This window comes from Microcaecilia unicolor, chromosome 7, assembly GCF_901765095.1.
Source record: "Microcaecilia unicolor chromosome 7, aMicUni1.1, whole genome shotgun sequence".
In the NCBI taxonomy this organism is placed as follows: domain Eukaryota; kingdom Metazoa; phylum Chordata; class Amphibia; order Gymnophiona; family Siphonopidae; genus Microcaecilia; species Microcaecilia unicolor.
The window spans coordinates 276,864,536-276,883,125 of NC_044037.1; the positions used below are offsets into that span (position 1 = coordinate 276,864,536).

The 18,590-nt window shown below is 44.5% G+C and overlaps 1 protein-coding gene across 1 annotated transcript in view; it reads left to right on the forward strand.

Moving 5' to 3' along the window:
* LOC115475135 (extended synaptotagmin-3-like) overlaps positions 1 to 18,590 on the forward strand; it is a 103,297-nt gene that overhangs the window by 64,028 nt on the left and 20,679 nt on the right. Inside the window, 3 exon segments of the mRNA XM_030210875.1 lie at positions 4,552 to 4,593; positions 14,285 to 14,327; positions 14,330 to 14,418. Of these exon segments, the coding sequence (XP_030066735.1) occupies positions 4,552 to 4,593; positions 14,285 to 14,327; positions 14,330 to 14,418 (174 nt within the window).

The following is an 18,590-nucleotide window of genomic DNA, read 5'->3' on the forward strand; positions in this document are numbered from 1 at the left end:
CACCCCCCTTCCGCGACCCAGTCGACCCCCCCCTTCTTGGCGAAAACCGTCCCCTGCCGCCGTCCAGTACCTGTGCTGACGGGGGACCCCAACCCCCGTCAACCGAAGTCCTGTGCTGGCCTTCGTGCCGTTGCTTCTTCAATGATCTTCGGTTCAAGTTCCTCTGTGTGCGTCTGATGTCAGATGCATGCAGAGCAACTTGGACACAAAATCATTGAAGAAGCAATGCCTCGAAGGCCAGCACAGGACTTCTGCTGATGAGGGTTGGGGTCCCCCGTCAGCACAGGTACTGGACAGCGGCGGGGGACGGTTTTCACCGAGAAGGGGAGTCGACTGGGTCGCAGAAATGGGGGGGGGGGGGGGAAACGAAGGGACGGCAGAGTCTGGAACAGCAGGGAGGGAGGGTGGGGGATGGACTTGCTAGCGCTAAACTTCCTCTGAAACTACTGTTGGAACCATCAGCCAATGAAATGGCTTTTAGCTGTAGCTATCCGGTTACCTGATAATTATGCAAACATCATTGCAGTCATGCCTCTCTCGGTGTACAAGCATAATGCTTGGCTGCTCTGCGCATGATTTAGGGGCCGATTACCGATGGGGATTGCAAATCTTTGATACATTGTACTTTTCAATACCGCACCGAACATGTGCGACTTGTTTTTTTTGTGCATGCTTCGTTTTTTCAAATTCGTTAGGGAGTTTAACGTTTTTGAATTTTTTACGTTTGGTTGATGCATCTAGCCCAGAGAGAGATAGGAGGTCCTGCCAGTGAGTCTGGAGTGAGGAGATTAGAGGGGGAGCCTGGGCTCAACATTCAGAAGTTGTGGGTGAAGAACATTTTAAATGCTGTATCAAACCCAATTTTGGGAGAAAATAACTTGGTTGTTTACAATCTAATTTTGCACCCGAGGCAATATAGAGTTAAGTGACTGTCTGCTGAAGATCACAAAGAGCAGCAATGGGATTTGAACCAGGCTAGGCAACTCCGGGAAATAAGGATAGCTTCTTACCTTAATTACAAACAGATAATAACTTTAGGTAGGGTTACCATATTTGCAGAGACCAAAAGAGGACACAAAACATGAAAATGGTTGCTACCTTTGCTAAAGAAATTTTTAATCACAGCAAATGTGTAAATTGCTTTTAGTTTGAGTTGCAGTTTTTAGTGAGCACACATCAAACAGTGACTGAATACAGCCATAGACAATCTACTTTTCAGAAACTTCCAGATTTGAGTTTGACTGAGTCTGAACCCACGTGTACTTATCAGAAGAGCAGATATCGCTCAAGAACTTAGGCTGACTTCTGAACTGCATGTAAAAGTCTTGCATGACACATGCTTAAAATTGTACTGCATGAACTTCCATCTGAAGTAGAGGAGTGTGGTAGCCGTGTTAAAGCTGTATGTCTCTGTTGATCACCCCACCCCTCACCTATCCACACCCATCCTGTTAGAATATCAATGATATGCTTTGATGTCCCCATGCATACCTCCTACCCACCCCCATCCTCCCACCCTGTCAGACTGTCATAGTAATGCTTGAATGTTTTCACTTATATACACTGTCAGCTAGCACATTTGCTTATTTCCGATCTGACGAAGAAGGGCAACCTTCGAAAGCTAATCAAGAAATGTATTAAGTTATGTCCAATAAAAAAGGTATCATCTTATTTTCTTTTCCATGTTTTATTTTGTTTGATTTCTATTGATAACCTACTGCATGAACGAAATTGCTTTGACAGATTTCAGCCACCAACTTGTTTCTCTTCTTTGTCCATTCACTCTGTATTAGGGGAAAAACTCATTCAAGTCTAGGGCTCTTCAGCTTGGAAAAGAGACGGCTGAAGGGGGATATGATTGAGGTCTACAAAATCCTGAGTGGTGTGGAACGGGTGGAGGTGAATCGATTTTTCACTCATTTCAAAGACCAGGGGACACTCAATGAAATTACATGGAAATAATTTTGAAACAAATAGGAGGAAATATTTTTGCAGTCAAAGATTAGTTAAGCTCTGGAACTTGTTGCCAGTGGATGTGGTAATGGTGGTTAGTATATCTGGGTTTAAAAAAGGTTTGGACAAGTTCCTGAAGGAAAAGTCTATTGTCTGTATTTGAGATGGACATGAGGAAGCCACTGTTTACCCCGGGATTGGTATCATGGAATTTATTTATTTATTTATTGCATTTGTATCCCACATTTTCCCACCTATTTGCAGGCTCAATGTGGCTTACAGAGTTTGGTTATGACATGATCATTCCATGGTATCAGATACAATTAGTAATGTACAAAGATTAGGTGAGGGAGGAGAGAAGGAAGGTGTTAGGCAAAATATAAAGTAGACTGTAATAATTGGGTGAGTTGGTGAGGTAGTTTTGTAAGGCTATGGGTTCTCTTTGTAGGCCTTGTTGAATAGATGTGTCTTCAGAGATTTGCGGAAGTTAGTTATTTCATCAATAGCTTTCAAGGCTGAGGTGTTGCATTCCACAATTGCGTGCTCATATAAGAGAAGGTGGTGGCGTGTATCAGCTTGTATTTTAATCCTTTACAGCTGGGGAAGTGCAGATTGAGAAATTTGCGGGATGATCTTGTGGCGTTTCTGGGAGGCAAGTCCACAAGGTTTAGCATGTAGATTGGGGCATCTGTGTGAATGATTTTGTGTACAATCGTGCAGTATGGTGCTAGTAATTGGGTTTCTGCCAGGTACATGTGATCTGGATTGGCCACTGCTGGAAGCAGGATACTGGGCTAGATGGACCATTAGTCTGACCCAGAATGGCTATTCTTATGTCCTTATGTCCTTATCTGTGATCATTATGTGATAGAATCACAAAGAAAAGCTCTGGAATGATAAGAAGTTCTGAGAAACATTCCTGATTCTTGCAGATGTTGAAATCTTCAGCCTTTTCTTGTGCGACAATAAATTTTTGAATTCTGCATTTCGGTTTGACTCAACAAATCTGTTCAAGTAGGAGAACTGATCAAAACATTTGCTATCATCAATGTCTATTTCCTTTTCTTTAAGTTACGCCACAGTTGCAGCAACTTCTTCCCAACTTGGAATTTCAGTTAAAGCCGTCCACCAAATAGTGAACTCCTCCAGTGGCACAGTCCACATCTCCAAATATTCCAAACATGTGGCGTACAGCGAGGCTACTTGTGAACCAAAAGCACCCCGATGGTCAACCAGTCCATCTCGATGCAACTCATTTATTATCAACTCATTTAACTTTATTGACATAAAACCCTATTGTGCATGATATCTGAGAACAGACTGAATGGATGTCCAGTAGCAAGTGGATTGTGAAAAATTGCAAGAGGAGCTTATAAGACTGAGTGAGAGACTGGGCATCCAAATGGTAGATGATGTTTAACGTGAGCAAGTGCGAAGTGATGAATGTGGGAAAGGGGAACCCAAGCTGTAGCTACGTGATGCAAGGTTCCACATTAGGAATCAGCACCCAGGAAAAGGATCTAGGTGTCATCGTTGATGATACGTTGAAACCCGCTGCTCAGTGTGGAATAGTAGCTAAGAAAGCAAATAGAATGTTGGAATTATTAGGAAAGGAATGGAAAACAAAAATGAGAATGTTATAATGCCTTTGTATTGCTCCATGGTGCGACCGCATCTTGAATACTGTGAGCAATTCTGGTCACCGCATCTCAGAAAAGGTACAGACAAGGGTGACAAAAATGATAAAGGGGATGGGATGACTTCCCTATGAGAAAAAGCTAAAGCGACTAGGGCTCTTTAGCTTGGAGAAGTGGGCTGGCTGGCTGGAAAAAAACATATGGACCCCCGACAGTCCCCTGAAAAGGAGGACATGTCAGGGGAAATCCGGACGTATGATAACCCTATGTACAGGTATCTGGTGTTCTAGACCTAGATGAACCTTCAGCCATGCCACTTCCCCCCCCCCCCCCCCACCCTTAGTCCAGTATCCCTTCTTCCCTTCCCCCCCCCCACCCTGTGACCAGAATCTCTTCTTCCCTATTCCTCCTCCTCCCCCATCCCCCATCCCTCAAGGTGTTCCTTTTCTGCTTCTGTCTGCTACCCTACCTCTCTCCTCTGCCCGAGTGAACTCAGCCAAACCTGTATCATAAGTAAAGGCAGCACAGCAGTGGGCTTTAGAACACTGGGCATGCTCATGTCCTGCTGGGTCCTGCAAACTTCCTGTTAGAGGGGGCGGGACATGGCAGGCCGTGAGCTCACATACCTGGTGCTTGAAGGCCCACTGATAGCGACCCCTTCTGCTGCTTTTTTGTTGGCAGTGTGCTAGCAACATGCCGCCATTCTCAGTCTGTCTGCCTAGGGGAGTATCTCATTTATGTTAATTTTACTATTTATATTTTTGTCTATTTGTACATTTCTAAACTGCTTTTCTGATTTTAGTTCAAGGTGGCTTACCATCTTAAGTGTACCTGACTCACCAGGAGACAATTACTTGCCTAAGTTGCCAAAAATGTCAGTGAGAAAAGCAGGATTTGAACCTTGGTTTGCCTGGTTGCTGATTGGTGCTCATTAAGGTTTTTTTTTGTGTTTTGTTCCCAGGTTCATTTTCCAGATGTTGAACGTGTGGAGTGGTTGAACAAGGTAAGCCCGGGGTTTTGGTGCATGGAGTTTAGTTTCTTTCATATATAAGGTTACCATATTTTGTCCCCCAAAAAGGAGGACACATGCCCGCCCCCACCACACACCCCACCCAGCCCCCTGTCACATTTTCTCCTCCCCCCTGTCACACACCCCATCACCCCCCTCCCCTTACTACTGCCCTGGTGGTCTAGTGACCTCTTCCGCCTTTGGGGCAGGAGAGAGCCCCCTCTTTCCTGCCCGGAGCACCGCCCTGCATGCTTCCTTCCTGTTGCTGATCTCGGCGCTTGGCCTTCCTTCCTCCTTTTTTATTTCATGGAATATAACTGGCCTGGGCTTCCAGGATGGTATTTTTGAACAGCATCCACACCTGTTGTGGTCTAGGTTCTTCCCTTTCTTCCCCGCCAGTCTACCTACTCCCAGTCCCCTCAGATTTCACCCCTCCTGCAGACTGCTACTGGGGCTGGTGGCTGCTGGGCTGGGCTTCCAGGCCTGTTGTACCTGCCCTGCTGCTGCTTCCTGGAACTTCGCAGGGCTCTGAGGACCCGCCATCCTCCCAAGAGCTGTCCTTCCTTGCTGGGCCTCTACTGCTGACTGCACCCTGGAGGCCTTCTTCTTTGCTGGGTCCCTAGTGCCAATTGCACCCTGGAGACCTTCTTCCTTTCTGGGCCCCTAGTGCTGATCACATCCCGGAAGCCTTCACCTTCGCTGATCCTCTCTTCAAGAGGAGCCTTTAGGGTTTCAACCCAACTGCCAGTTCCAAGGTTCCCCACCTCTGCTCTTCTTTGATCTAGGGACCAATAGTGCCCCTACAGGCCATTTTCTTCTGCCCTGTCCGTGTTCCTGTTTGGCTTCAGTTCCTGCTAAGGTTCCATCCTTGCTTCAGTTCCTGCCTTAATTCACCTTGACTTGACTCCTGCCTTGTGCCAGCCCAGAGGACTTCTCTCCCGCAGCTCCGGCTGTGGTTCAAGGACTCACTGTCTTGTGTCTGTCACAGTATCGGTCCATGACCTGACCTTGGAGTATTGTGTGCAATTGTGGTCACTATCTTAAAAATGATATAGCGGAATTAGAAAAGGTTCAAAAAAGGGTGACCAAAGTGATAAAGGAGATGGAACTCTTCTCATATGAGGAAAGGCTAAAGAAGTTAGGGCTCTTCAGCTCTGAAAAGAGACGGTTCGGGGGGATATGATAGAGGTCTACAAAATGTTGAGTGGTGTAGAATGGGTAAAAGTGAATTGATTTTTTTTTTTCTGTTTCAAAAAGTACAAAGACTAGAGGACACTCAATGAAGTTACATGGCAATAGTTTTAAAATGAATAGGAGGAAATATTTTTTCACTCAATGAATAGTAAAACTATAGAACTTGTTGCCAGAGGATATGGTTATAGCAGTTCGTGCATCTGGTTTAAAAAGGTTTGATCTTGTTGTGTTGAAAAACTAATAAAGATATTTGAACACAAAAAAGGTTTGGACTTCCTGGAGGAAAAAGTCCATAGTCTGCTATTGAGATAGACGTGGGGAAGCTACTGCTTTCCCCGGGATTGGCCGCATGGAATCTTGCTACTGTTTGGGGTTCTACCAGGTACTTATGACCTGGATTGGCCACTGTTGGATGCAGGATACAAAGCTAGATGGACCATCGGTCTGACCCAGTATGGCTGTTCTTATATTCTTATGATCTGACCTCTGATTTTCCTAGTTCATGGCAACTGCTCTAATGACTAGGCTATGCCATTTCAGTTTACCTATAAGGAGTTGCTATATTTATGCGACGATTTTGTTTGAATTCCACTGGCTTGCTTTCCCAGAGGTGGTGGTTGTGAGATTTCAGGCATCTACCACCCTGTCCATAAAAATAGTATTTTCTGATGATGTTCCTGACTCTGGCCCAGATGCACTAAACGTTTTTCATCGTTAAATGAGCCCTTAAGGAAGAATTTCCTATCCTTTCCATGCACTAAAGCCTATTTTTCGACGGCAGTAGCAGCTAACGAAACTGGAATGCAAATGAGAAACTACCATTGAAATGTAGACAATTCGGAATGCACTAACCATACCGAAGATAGCAACGATTCACTTACCGCCAGAAATTTAACGTCAGCTCAGACCTGTCGTTAAAGCCTGAGCTGTCATCTCCCCACTGCCCCCTGCACGATGAAAAACCAAATTGCTGGCATGTTTTAAAAGAAAAGTGGCTCCCTGCTTCCCTGTGCCTAAATAAAAAAGGAAACTAAATTAAAAAAGGATCTGGAGGGGGCAAGGGCGCTCATCAGCAGCGTCCTGTATGGAGCGGCGGGGACGAAATCGGGGGGGCGGGGCACGGAGGTGGAGGAGGGCAGGAGGCGGAGCATTGCCGACTAAAGAAGAGAGAGACAGGAAGGGAGGGGGAGCCCAGCAACTGCAAAGGTTTCATTTTTAAGAGCTTTTATTTCACAAACGGAGCAGCGGGGAGCAGCGGGGACTTCGGGGGGGGGGGGGGCAAGGCAAGGCCGTCTATACAGGACGCTGCTGATGAGCGCCTTTGCCCCCTCCCGATCCTTTAATGTTTGTGGAGACATGCAGGGGAAAGTGGGGAGCCACGTGTTTGTGTTTTCTTTTTTTTTCTTACATTTCTGGCATGCGCAGAGCAGCCAGCATAACGCTTGGCTGCTTTGCGCATGCTTTACGAGCCGATTACCGATGGGGATTAGTGCATCGTTCTTTCCAATACCACACCAAACTTTTTGGGGCTGTGTTTTTGGAGCATGCTTCGTTATTTGAGATTCGGTAAAGGTTTTTACGTTTCTGATTTTTTTATGTTTGCTTGATGCATCTACCCCTCTGTTCCCCCAACTCTGGACCTCAGTGCAGACAGTGTGGATGCAAAAACAGTGAGTACTTCCATCATACTACAATGACTCTCCTAGCTTAACTCAAAGTGCATCAAAGAACGATTGTTGCAATTGTTCCTGTAAATCTAAAGGTCATCTTTGAGCTAAGAAGCATATTGGGAGGGGGGGGAGATGGGGGGGCAGTGATAGAAACATCATTGTTGGAGTCTTTAGACCCTGTGGTTTTGAGTGACTGCCGTCTGACCTCTCATTGCCTCTGGTGATTGACAGTGCAGCACTGACCCAATTGAATGACTTTGTAGGAAAGTTTGACATCTTGCATGCAGTTCAGTTTGGTTTCAGGTAGTGCTGAATCCTTGTGTCAGATCTTCAATTGATGCTTTCTCAAATTCTGAAGCAAAGGAAACAGTGGATACAAAAAGGTCCTCTCTCAAGTGGTGTCTTCTTAAACAAGTTCTTTATTGCAAAACAATTAAAACAACGACCCGACACGAATCGTGTTTCGGCCATATAGGCCTGCGTCAGGGGTCTTTGTCCCCTAGCGCCCCCTGTCCTTCATTTCAGTCCAGATGGACCCTCTTCACTTTCCCCAGGCGGGCGATCAGACTCAGCCACTTTCAGTTGAGTCCCTTTCCTCCTTTCCCTACCACTCTCGGGTGCCTTGTGCTAAAAGGGGGCTTCCAAAAGTCCAGGCTCCCTGCCACAGGCGCTGAGAGGAACAGAAGGACAGAGGGCGCTAGGGGACAAAGACCCCTGACGCAGGCCTATACGGCCGAAACACGATTCGTGTCGGGTCGTTGTTTTAATTGTTTTGCAATAAAGAACTTGTTTAAGAAGACACCACTTGAGAGAGGACCTTTTTGTATCCACTGTTTCCTTTGCTTCGTTGTTCTTCTGTGGAGAGAACACCTTCTGTGTGTGTTTTCTCAAATTCTGGACCATTGCTCATGCTATTTTTTTTTTCTGGTTCTGTTAGGTATTTCATCAGTTTTTGACTCTATTGATCTTCGAATTTGGTTGCAGTAGCTAACATCTTTGGAATTACAAATTTTGTTTTACATTGGTTTACTTCCTACTTTGGATACATACAGCAAGTCATTTTAGTGAACTGTTGCTTAGCTGCCATGCCCTAAACATGTGGAGTCAATGATACAGCCTTTTTGGTCTTATTTAATCTATATTTAGTACTGTTTTGTTCAAAATTTCATGATTTGAATGTCCATTATATCTCTATAGACGATATATATAATTTTTCCTTTGTTTGGTGCTATGGCTGATGCAGTGATAACTTAAAGCATTGCCTGAACATCTGTGGTAACTTATAAATTGGCATTAAATCTAACCAAAACTGATGTCATGTTATTTAGACGATCTGTCATCCTGAGTTTAACTGCTTTTATTCAATTTCGGTCTGCTCAAATTGCAATTGTGTCTCAGGTTTGTAGCCTCGGTGTCTTTTTGGATTATAGATCGGCAGGGCTACCGAGAGACTGGGCCGGGCCCAGGACAAAGGCCGCTCCGGGCCCCCGGCCCCGCCCCCCACTGCCACCCCCCCCCAGGTTGTCGTTGCCCCCCCCCTGAGGGGGCCCGGCACCACAGTCCCACCCGCCTCCGCCACCAGGGCGGGCCCCTTCCACCCAAACCCCCGCCAGCAGAAGCGCTGTCTTCTGACTCCGGCGTGCGCAGCGCCACACAGACGCGCTCCTCTCAGCTGATCTTCACTGTATTCTGCAGGGCTTCTGTGCGTTATGCCTTTTTGAACAGGTTTGCTTTAGTAGTTTTTGGAAATTAGTTAGGTCGTGTATTGCTTTTGTGGCTTTTGGTAGTGCCTTCCACAGTTGCGTGCTTATGTAGGAGAAGCTGGATGCATATGTTGATTCATATTTTAGTCCTTTGCAGCTGGGGTAGTGGAATCTTGACTTCAGCAGCTCCATTTAAATTCCATTTCTTATCAGTGTTTGAAGTTGGAATTTGCTAGCGGAAGCTAGCTTTCCTCTGCTATAAAGGCGTGAATAGCCTTAATTTTCAAATGCTCAGACAGCTGCTTAGAGAAGCCCCAGCGATCACAACCTGAGAGGTTTGAAGAGCCAGAGAATTCACCCATAATATTGTCTTCCCCTAGTTGATTAGTCACTAATCCTTTTGGGTCTTGTTAACTTTTGAAAGTGGCAAGGGTTGTCCACTTCTGCTGCCATATTAACTCTTTTTTGATCGTTTGTTCTGAACGTGTTAGAATCAGCAAATTGTAATAATGCCTGAAAATTTGTTTAACAAAGGGGTTGCATGTAGATATTGGGTCAGCTTCTCTTCACCTAGGGATTTCATTGAAACATACATCAGTAAAATGTCTGATTTTTCTGTTTTTTAGTGTTAATAGCCATGCGCTAATGTTGACTATATTTAATAAATGGGATGAGGAAAACCATATGTACAAAACTACTATCCTCAAACAGTATCATATATGATTCTGACAGAAAAATCTTAATAGTAGGGCAGTCTTCCATACACAATAAACGGTGGGAGGAAAAGCCTCAAACAGCTCCGGCCCAAAAACACTCTCGGAGCTAACAAACTCTTCATCATCGGCAGAAAAGTGAATTCCTTCAAAAAGGCGGTAAATAAATCCTAATAAATAAATACGTAAGAAAACCTCTCCACCTCTTAATCAATTTTAATAAAACAATTAATGTGCAGCAGATCTCTAAAAGGACTATAGTGTAGTTATCTAGCCTGTCTTGCCGTCAGGATGCATTCACTTTGCTGCCCCTCACTACCTCTCCACCCTCATCTCTCCCTACACTCCCTCCCAGGAATTCCATTCACTAGGCAAATCTCTCCTAATTGCACCCTTCTCCTCCAGCGCTAACTCCAGACTCCGTTCCTTTTATCTCGCCGCACCTTATGCCTGGACATAGACTTCCTCAGCCATTGCGTCAAGCTCCATCCTGGCCGCCTTCAAATCCGGGCTAAAGGCCTACCTGTTTGATGCTGCTTTTAATTCCCAACTTGTCACCTGCTCATAAGTACATAAGTAATGCCACACTGGGAAAAGACCAAGGGACCATCGAGCCCAGCAACCTGTCCACGACAGCGGCCAATCCAGGCTAAGGGCACCTGGCAAGCTTCCCAAATGTACAAACATTCTATACATGTTATTCCCGGAATTGTGGATTTTTCCCAAGTCCATTTAGTAGCGGTTTATGGACTTGTCCTTTAGGAAACTGTCTAACCCCCTTTTAAACTCTGCCAAGCTAACCGCCTTCACCACGTTCTCCGGCAACGAACTCCAGAGTTTAATTACGCGTTGGGTGAAGAAACATTTCATCCGATTTGTTTTAAATTTACTACACTGTAGTTTCATCGCATGCCCCCTAGTCCTAGTATTTTTGGAAAGCGTGAACAGATTGCTTCACATCCACCTGTTCCACTCCACTCATTATTTTATATACCTCTATCATGTCTCCCCTCAGCCGTCTCTTCTCCAAGCTGAAAGCCCTAGCCTCCGTAGTCTTTCTTCATAGGGAAGTCGTCCCATCCCTGCTATAATTTTCATTGCCCTTCGCTGCACCTTTTCCAATTCCACTATATCTTTCTTGAGATGCGGCGACCAGAATTGAACACAATACTCAAGGTGTGGTCGCACCATGGAGCGATATAACAGCATTATAACATCCTCACACCTGTTTTCCATACCTTTCCTAATAATACCCAACATTCTATTCGCTTTCCAAGCCACAGCAGCACACTGAGCAGAAGTTTCAGTGTATTATCGACGACAACACCCAGATCCCTTTCTTGGTCCGTAACTCCTAACGTGGAACCTTGCATGACGTAGCTATAATTCGGGTTCTTTTTCCCACATGCATCATCTTGCACTGCTCACATTAAACGTCATCTGCCATCTAGCCGCCCAGTCTCCCAGTCTCGTAAGGTCCTTCTGTAATTTTTCACAATCCTGTCGCGAGTTAACGACTTTGAATTAATTACCTCGCTGGTTACTCCCATCTCTAAATCATTTATAAATATATTAAAAAGCAGCGGTCCTAGCACGGACCCCTGAGGAACCCCACTAACTACCCTTCTCCATTGTGAATACTGCCCATTTAACCCCACCTCTCTGTTTCCTATCCTTCAACCAGTTTTTTAATCCACAATAGGACGTCTCCTCCTATCCCATGACCCTCCAATTTCCTCTGTAGCCTTTCATGAGGTACCTTGTCAAATGCCTTTTGGAAATCCAGATACACAGTATCAACCGGCTCCCCTTTGTCCACATGTTTGTTTACTCCTTCAAAGAATTAAAGTAACATTGGTCAGGCAAGATTTCCCCCACACAAAAGCCGTGCTGACTCGGTCTCAGTAATTCATGGCCTCATAACCTTATCTTGTCTTCCTCCCTTCAATAGTCCCTTTTTCCCTATGTGTCCTATCTGTCTGTCCTACCCTTATCCCTTATTTGTCCTGTCTGTCTGTCCTGATTTAGATTGTAAGCTCTTTTTGAGCAGGGACTGTCTTTTCTTCATGTTCAATTGTGAAGCGCTGCGTACGACTGGTAGCACTATAGAAATGATTTGTAGTAGTAGTAGGATCATCCCCGCACTGACGATGACCAGCTTTTCGCATGTGCTCTTTCAAGGTCAGGATCTTCCATTAACAGCACTGAACATAGTCTAGCAGCAGAGAGTTGGCGGTGCTGTTAATGGAACAGCCCGACCTTGAAAAAACACATGTGAAACGCTGGCTGCCGTTGGTGCGGGGATGAACCTGATGGCAAGAGAGGCTAGATAATTGCACTATAGTTCATTTATAGAACTGCTTCACATTATTTGCTTTATAAAATTGATTAAGAGGTGGAGAGGTTCTTCTGCTGATGATGACGAGTTTGTTAGCGATGGGTATTTTTGCCTGGAGCTCTTTGAGGCTTTTCGTCCTCCCACCATTGATTATGTATGGGAAAGTGTGGAGTGGAGGAGTAGCCTAGTGGTTAGTGCAGTGGACTTTGATCCTGGGCAACTAAGTTCGATTCCCACTGCAGCTCCTTGTGACTCTGGGCAAGTCACTTAACCCTCCATTGCCCCAGGTACAAAATAAGTACCTGAATATATGTAAACCGCTTTGAATGTAGTTGCAAAAACCTCAGAAAGGCGGTATATCAAGTCCCATTTCCCTTTCCCCCCCCCCCCCCCCCCCTTACTATTAAGATTTTTATATCAGAATCGTATAAAATATTGTTTGAGGACTGTGGCATGCGCTGATGTTCTCAATGCACGGCCATTAAAAACTTACTGCCACCCATTTTGTAAGTGGCGAGGGCTCACGTGGTTTGCTGTTTATTTATTTATTTGTTACATTTGTACCCCGCACTTTCCCACTCATAGCAGGTTCAATGCGGCTTACATAATAGTAGAAGTACAAAGTATAATGCAGAGAAAAACAGGCTAAGCTTAGCGGGGTAATAGGGATGTGTGGATAGGTAATATAAGGGAGAGGGGGTAGAGGAGGTAGGAGGAGGTGTTAGTATTAGGTTAGATTGGAGTGGAGGAGTGGCCTAGTGGTTAGGGTGGTGGACTTTGGTCCTGAGGAGCTGAGTTCGATTCCCACTTCAGGCACAGGCAGCTCCTTGTAACCTTGGGCAAGTCACTTAACCCTCCATTGCCCCATGTAAGCCGCATTGAGCCTGCCATGAGTGGGAAAGCGCAGGGTACAAATGTAACAAAAATAAAATAGATACTATTGGAGATTCTACATGGAATGTTGCTATTCCACTAGCAACATTCCATGTAGAAGGCTGCGCAGGCTTCTGTTTCTGTGAGTACGTACGTGCAGGACGTCAGACTCACAGAAGCAGAAGCCTGCACGGCCACATTGGTGATCTGCAAGGGCCGACTTCTACATGGAATGTTGCTAGTGGAATAGCAGCATTCCATGTAGAATCTCAAATAGTAGCAACAGTGGAGGAGTGGCCTAGTGGTTAGGGTGGTGGACTTTGGTCCTGAGGAATTGAGTTCAATTCCCACTTCAGGCACAGGCAGCTCCTTGTGACTCCGGGCAAGTCACTTAACCCTCCATTGTCCCATGTAAGCCGCATTGAGCCTGCCATGAGTGGGAAAGCGCAGGGTACAAATGTAACAAAAATAAAATAGATACTATTGGAGATTCTACATGGAATGTTGCTTTTCCACTAGCAACATTCCATGTAGAAGGCTGCGCAGGCTTCTGTTTCTGTGAGTCTGACTTCTACATGGAACGTTCCATGTAGAATCTCAAATAGTAGCAACAGTGGAGGAGTGGCCTAGTGGTTAGGGTGGTGGACTTTGGTCCTGGGGAACTGAGGAACTGAGTTTGATTCCCGCTTCAGGCACAGGCAGCTCCTTGTGACTCTGGGCAAGTCACTTAACCCTCCATTGCCCCATGTAAGCCGCATTGAGCCTGCCATGAGTGGGAAAGCGGGGTACAAATGTAACAAAAAAATAATAATAATCTGGGATAGGGTCAGGATAAGCATAGGGAAAATTGGAGGAGGCGTGGTCTGAGTCATTGCCGTTGTCACAGGAACTGGTGATGAATAGGTGGGTTTGTAGGGTTAGGTTGTGGCGTTTAGGTTAGGAATGCCCACTTCCACTCCCCCCCCCCCCCCCAACATGCCTGCTCCAAGAAAAATACAAATTTTTTAGCACACGGATTAGCATGTGCTAATTTGGGGGTTTACCGCAGGACGCCTGAGCGTGTCCCATGGTAAGACTTTTAAGCTGCATTTGGCACGTATTGGCATCTAATGCAGCTTAGAAAAAGTGTGCCCCTAAATTCTTTCTAGTCTTTCTGAAGGTTCCTGACTGTGACCCTATTATCTCATTGTGTAGATCCTGGGGCAGGTTTGGCCGTACTTTGGTATGTACATGGAAAAATGTTTCAAGAACAAGTTGAGCCATCCATCAGAGGATCAAATATTCATCTCAGAGCATTTACTTTTACCAAACTTAATTTTGGAGAGAAGGTAAGTTGTTTCTTTGTTGTTTTTAATTGCTTTTGTTTTTTTGTTTGTTTGTTTTCCTTATATCTGATGTGTACATAATCAGTGTTGTTTTACTTTTGACAAAAATGTTTTTCTTTATATTTGAGCTACTTAAAACTAGATTTTAAGCCTGCTGGCTTTATTGTCTCCTGTTTTTGAATAAAAATAATTGGCTGGAGGTCTGGGTTGTTAAGAACAAAACAAATGTGTCATTAAGTAACGTGAAAATGTTGGACGAGGAATGTCTGGTGGAGGAATATTGGGGGCGATACATGCCAGTAGTCTCCAAAATTTGGCAGACTTCAACCAGTTAAATGTGTCAGACTCTCGTATTGCTATTTTTCTTTTCCTTTCGGTATGTATAATGGCATACCAGATGATCACTCAATGTGGAAATTAAAAAGAGTCAGACCTTTCTTCCCAAGGACTGTCTTCCGCAACCTGGTACAATCAATGGTACTCAGTCATCTAGACTACTGCAACGCACTCTACGCTGGCTGCAAAGAGCAAATAATGAAGAAACTTCAGACAGCTCAGAACACTGCAGCTAGACTCATATTCGGTAAAGCAAAATATGAAAGTGCTAAATCCCTACGAGAAAAGCTACACTGGCTCCCACTTAAAGAGCGCATCACGTTCAAAATATGTACTCTAGTTCACAAAATCATTCACGGAGATGCCCCAGCCTACATGTCAGACCTGATAGACTTACCACCCAGGAATGCTAAAAAATCATCCTGCACATTCCTCACTAATCCTTTGGGTCTTGTTAACTTTGAAAGTGGAAGGGTGTCCACTTCTGCTGCCATATTAACTCTTTTTGATCGTTTGTTTTGAACGTGTTAGAATCAGCAAATTGTAATAATGCCTGAAAATATGTTTAACAAAGGGGTTGCATGTAGATATTGGGTCAGCTTCTCTTCACCTAGGGATTCATTGAAACATACATCAGTAAAATGTCTGATTTTTCTGTTTTTTAGTGTTAATAGCCATGCGCTAATGTTGACTATATTTAATAAATGGGATGAGGAAAACCGTATGTACAAACTACTATCCTCAAACAGTATCATATATGATTCTGACAGAAAAATCTTAATAGTAGGGCAGTCTTCCATACACAATAAACGGTGGGAGGAAAAGCCTCAAACTGTTTCGGGCCAAAAATACTCTCGGAGCTAACAAACTCTTCATCATCGGCAGAAAAGTGAATTCCTTCAAAAAAGGCGGTAAATAAATCCTAATAAATAAATAAGTAAGAAAAACCTCTCCACCTCTTAATCAATTTTATAAAACAATTAATGTGCAGCAGATCTATAAAAGGACTATAGTGTACTTATCTAGCCTGTCTTGCCGTCAGGATGCATTCACTCTGCTGCCCCTCACTACCTCTCCACCCTCATCTCTCCCTACACTCCTTCCCAGGAACTCCGTTCACTAGGCAAATCTCTCCTAATTGCACCCTTCTCCTCCATCGCTTCCCCAACTGTAAAGGCCTAAAATACAAACTAACGCATGCGTCAACCTTTTCCTACTTGAGCACACAATTCTGGGACGCGCTGCCGCGCAGCTTAAAAACGATCTATGATCTAACTAGCTTCCACAAACTACTGAAAACCCATCTCTTCAACAAGACATACCACAAAGATCAACACGTTAACTCCTCCACATATATTCAGTACCGTCCTACAATGTTGCTTGTTATTGTACTATCATGTTTTATCATTATCATGTTACCCAAAATCCTTCTATAAGACTAAATGTCTATTTTCTTATATATTTCCACCATTCATGATGTATTGTAAACCACATTGAGATGTGGAAAAATGTGGGATACAAATGCAATAAATAAATAAAATAAATAAATCAGAAAGAGATAAATTCCAGCATGCAGGCATGTACATCCAGCTCCTTTCTTGCTGTACAATGGAATACTTCGAGATTTGCTGTATATCTTATCAAGACATACGGGGATTGTAAGGCATTCAGCAACACCAACCAAACTCTTAGCCATGTCACATTTATTATTTATTTGTGTAATTTAATATACCACTGTTCCAGCGAAATATCAGAGCAGTGTACAATTGTAATAAAAATATACTTCAAAATAAAATCACAAAACAAAAAAACAAAGACAGACACAGTAAGAGGGGGAAGTTTTAGCATCACAACTATTAACCAGAGACAACTGAAAATCTGAGATACAATAGGGTGAATATATCATTGGGTCAGGTAGTGCTCTATTATAACCTATTATTTCAGGTTCCTTAACGAGAATCTTCAGAGAAGACATTAATCACCTAGAGTTAATTTACATGGAAAGCTTGTCTTGTTAGCTTTTCAAATGTCTGAGTGGAGGTCCTCCAGACAGACTTCCAGTGGTGAAGAATTCTATAACTGTAGTGCAATACAGCTAAAAGCTGTTCACCTGGATTCATCCAACCGTAGTTGCTTGTGCAAAGGCACTTGTGTGACCATAGGGTTCCCCATACCTTGATGTGTTATATCAGACTAGTAGGTACAATAATTATTGATCGCATTGAATCAGGCACACAAGTGAATGATGTCAAGCAGTGGTAGGACAGACCAGCTCTTCCAGAGCTCGGAGCAAGAGTAAGTCCTTCCTGCACACAGCAGTCCCTGAGTATCTTCAGTTTTTGTGTTCTGCAACTGAACAGATATCCTATTTAATAAAACACACCTCCAACATTCTGAAGCTGACTGCATGGCTGAGGCATTCGTGCTCTCTGTATCCATTTCCTGAATTGACATCACGTACTTCCTGGTTCGTCACAAGCAGAAGTGACCAACCACACGAGGTTTCTCGGCTTCAGAATGTTGGAGGTGCATTCTATTAAATAGGATTGGTCAGTTCCTTGAAGCACAGCCAGAGCTCAGCGTCATGCACAGTAACGCTCAGACACCAGAGAGAGAGAGGGGGGACCTGACACCAGAGGGAGGGAGGGAGGGGGGCCTGACACCAGAGGGGGGGGGGGAAAGATATCTCTGTCACACACACACTCTCTCTCTCTCACACAGTCAATGTCTTTCTCACTCTCACACACTGTCTCTCACACACTCTGTCTCACACTGTATCACATTCACTCTCTATGTGTCACACAGTCACTCACACACTCACAGAGAGTCTGTGTCTCACACACACACTCTCTCTCGCACATACTGTATCTGTGTGAAACACACTCTCTCTCTCTCACACTGTGTCTCACATATGCACTTGCACACACTCTCATTCTCACACACACACACTCTCTCTCACAGACACACTCGCACCCAGATTCACTCTCTCTCTCTCACATACACGCACTCGCACATTCACTCTCTCTCTCACACACAGTCACTCTCACATACACTCTCTCAAACATACACACTCCGAGGAAAACCTTGCTAGTGCCCGTTTCATTTGTGTCAGAAACGGGCCTTTTTTACTAGTGAAAAATAAAGTTCTCCTAGAAATTGTGTGTTTGGCTTTGTTTGTTTAACAACATTTTAAATTTTTGTTAATTTTTAAAAAAAATGTTCAACTTTGAGACATCTTCAGCATGGAGCCATAGCACAGGCCAAGCCCAGCTTCGGAGACTGTACAACTTGTGAGAAGAGCACGGCTTAAGCACAATACAAGAGATGTCTGCCTGGGGCCTACTCACCATTGCTGTGGACCCATGTGCTTGAGAGACTGGAACAGAGCATTTTTTAGCTCTGACAGCATATTATTATTATTAGCATTTGTATAGCGCTACCAGACGCACGCAGCGCTGAACACCTGACACAAAGAGACGGTCCCTGCTCAAAAGAGCTTACAATGTAAATAATACAGACAGACAAGACAGTTACAGGTGAGGGAAGTAATGGGTGAGAAGGAAGGAAGGGACAAGGGGAGGGCAATTGAGTAGTGGCTAGGAGCTAAAAAGCAGCAGTGAAAAGGTGGGTTTTCAGCATAGATTTGAAAACAGGTAGAGATGGAGCTAGACGTATAGGTCCAGGAAGTCTATTCCAGGCATAAGGTGCTGCGAGAGAAAGGAACGAAGCCTGGAGTTAGCAGTGGGGGAGAAGGGGGACGACAAGAGAGATTTGTCCAGTGAGCGGAGTTCACGGGAAGGAATGTAGGGAGAGATGAGAGCGGAGAGGTAATGGGGGGC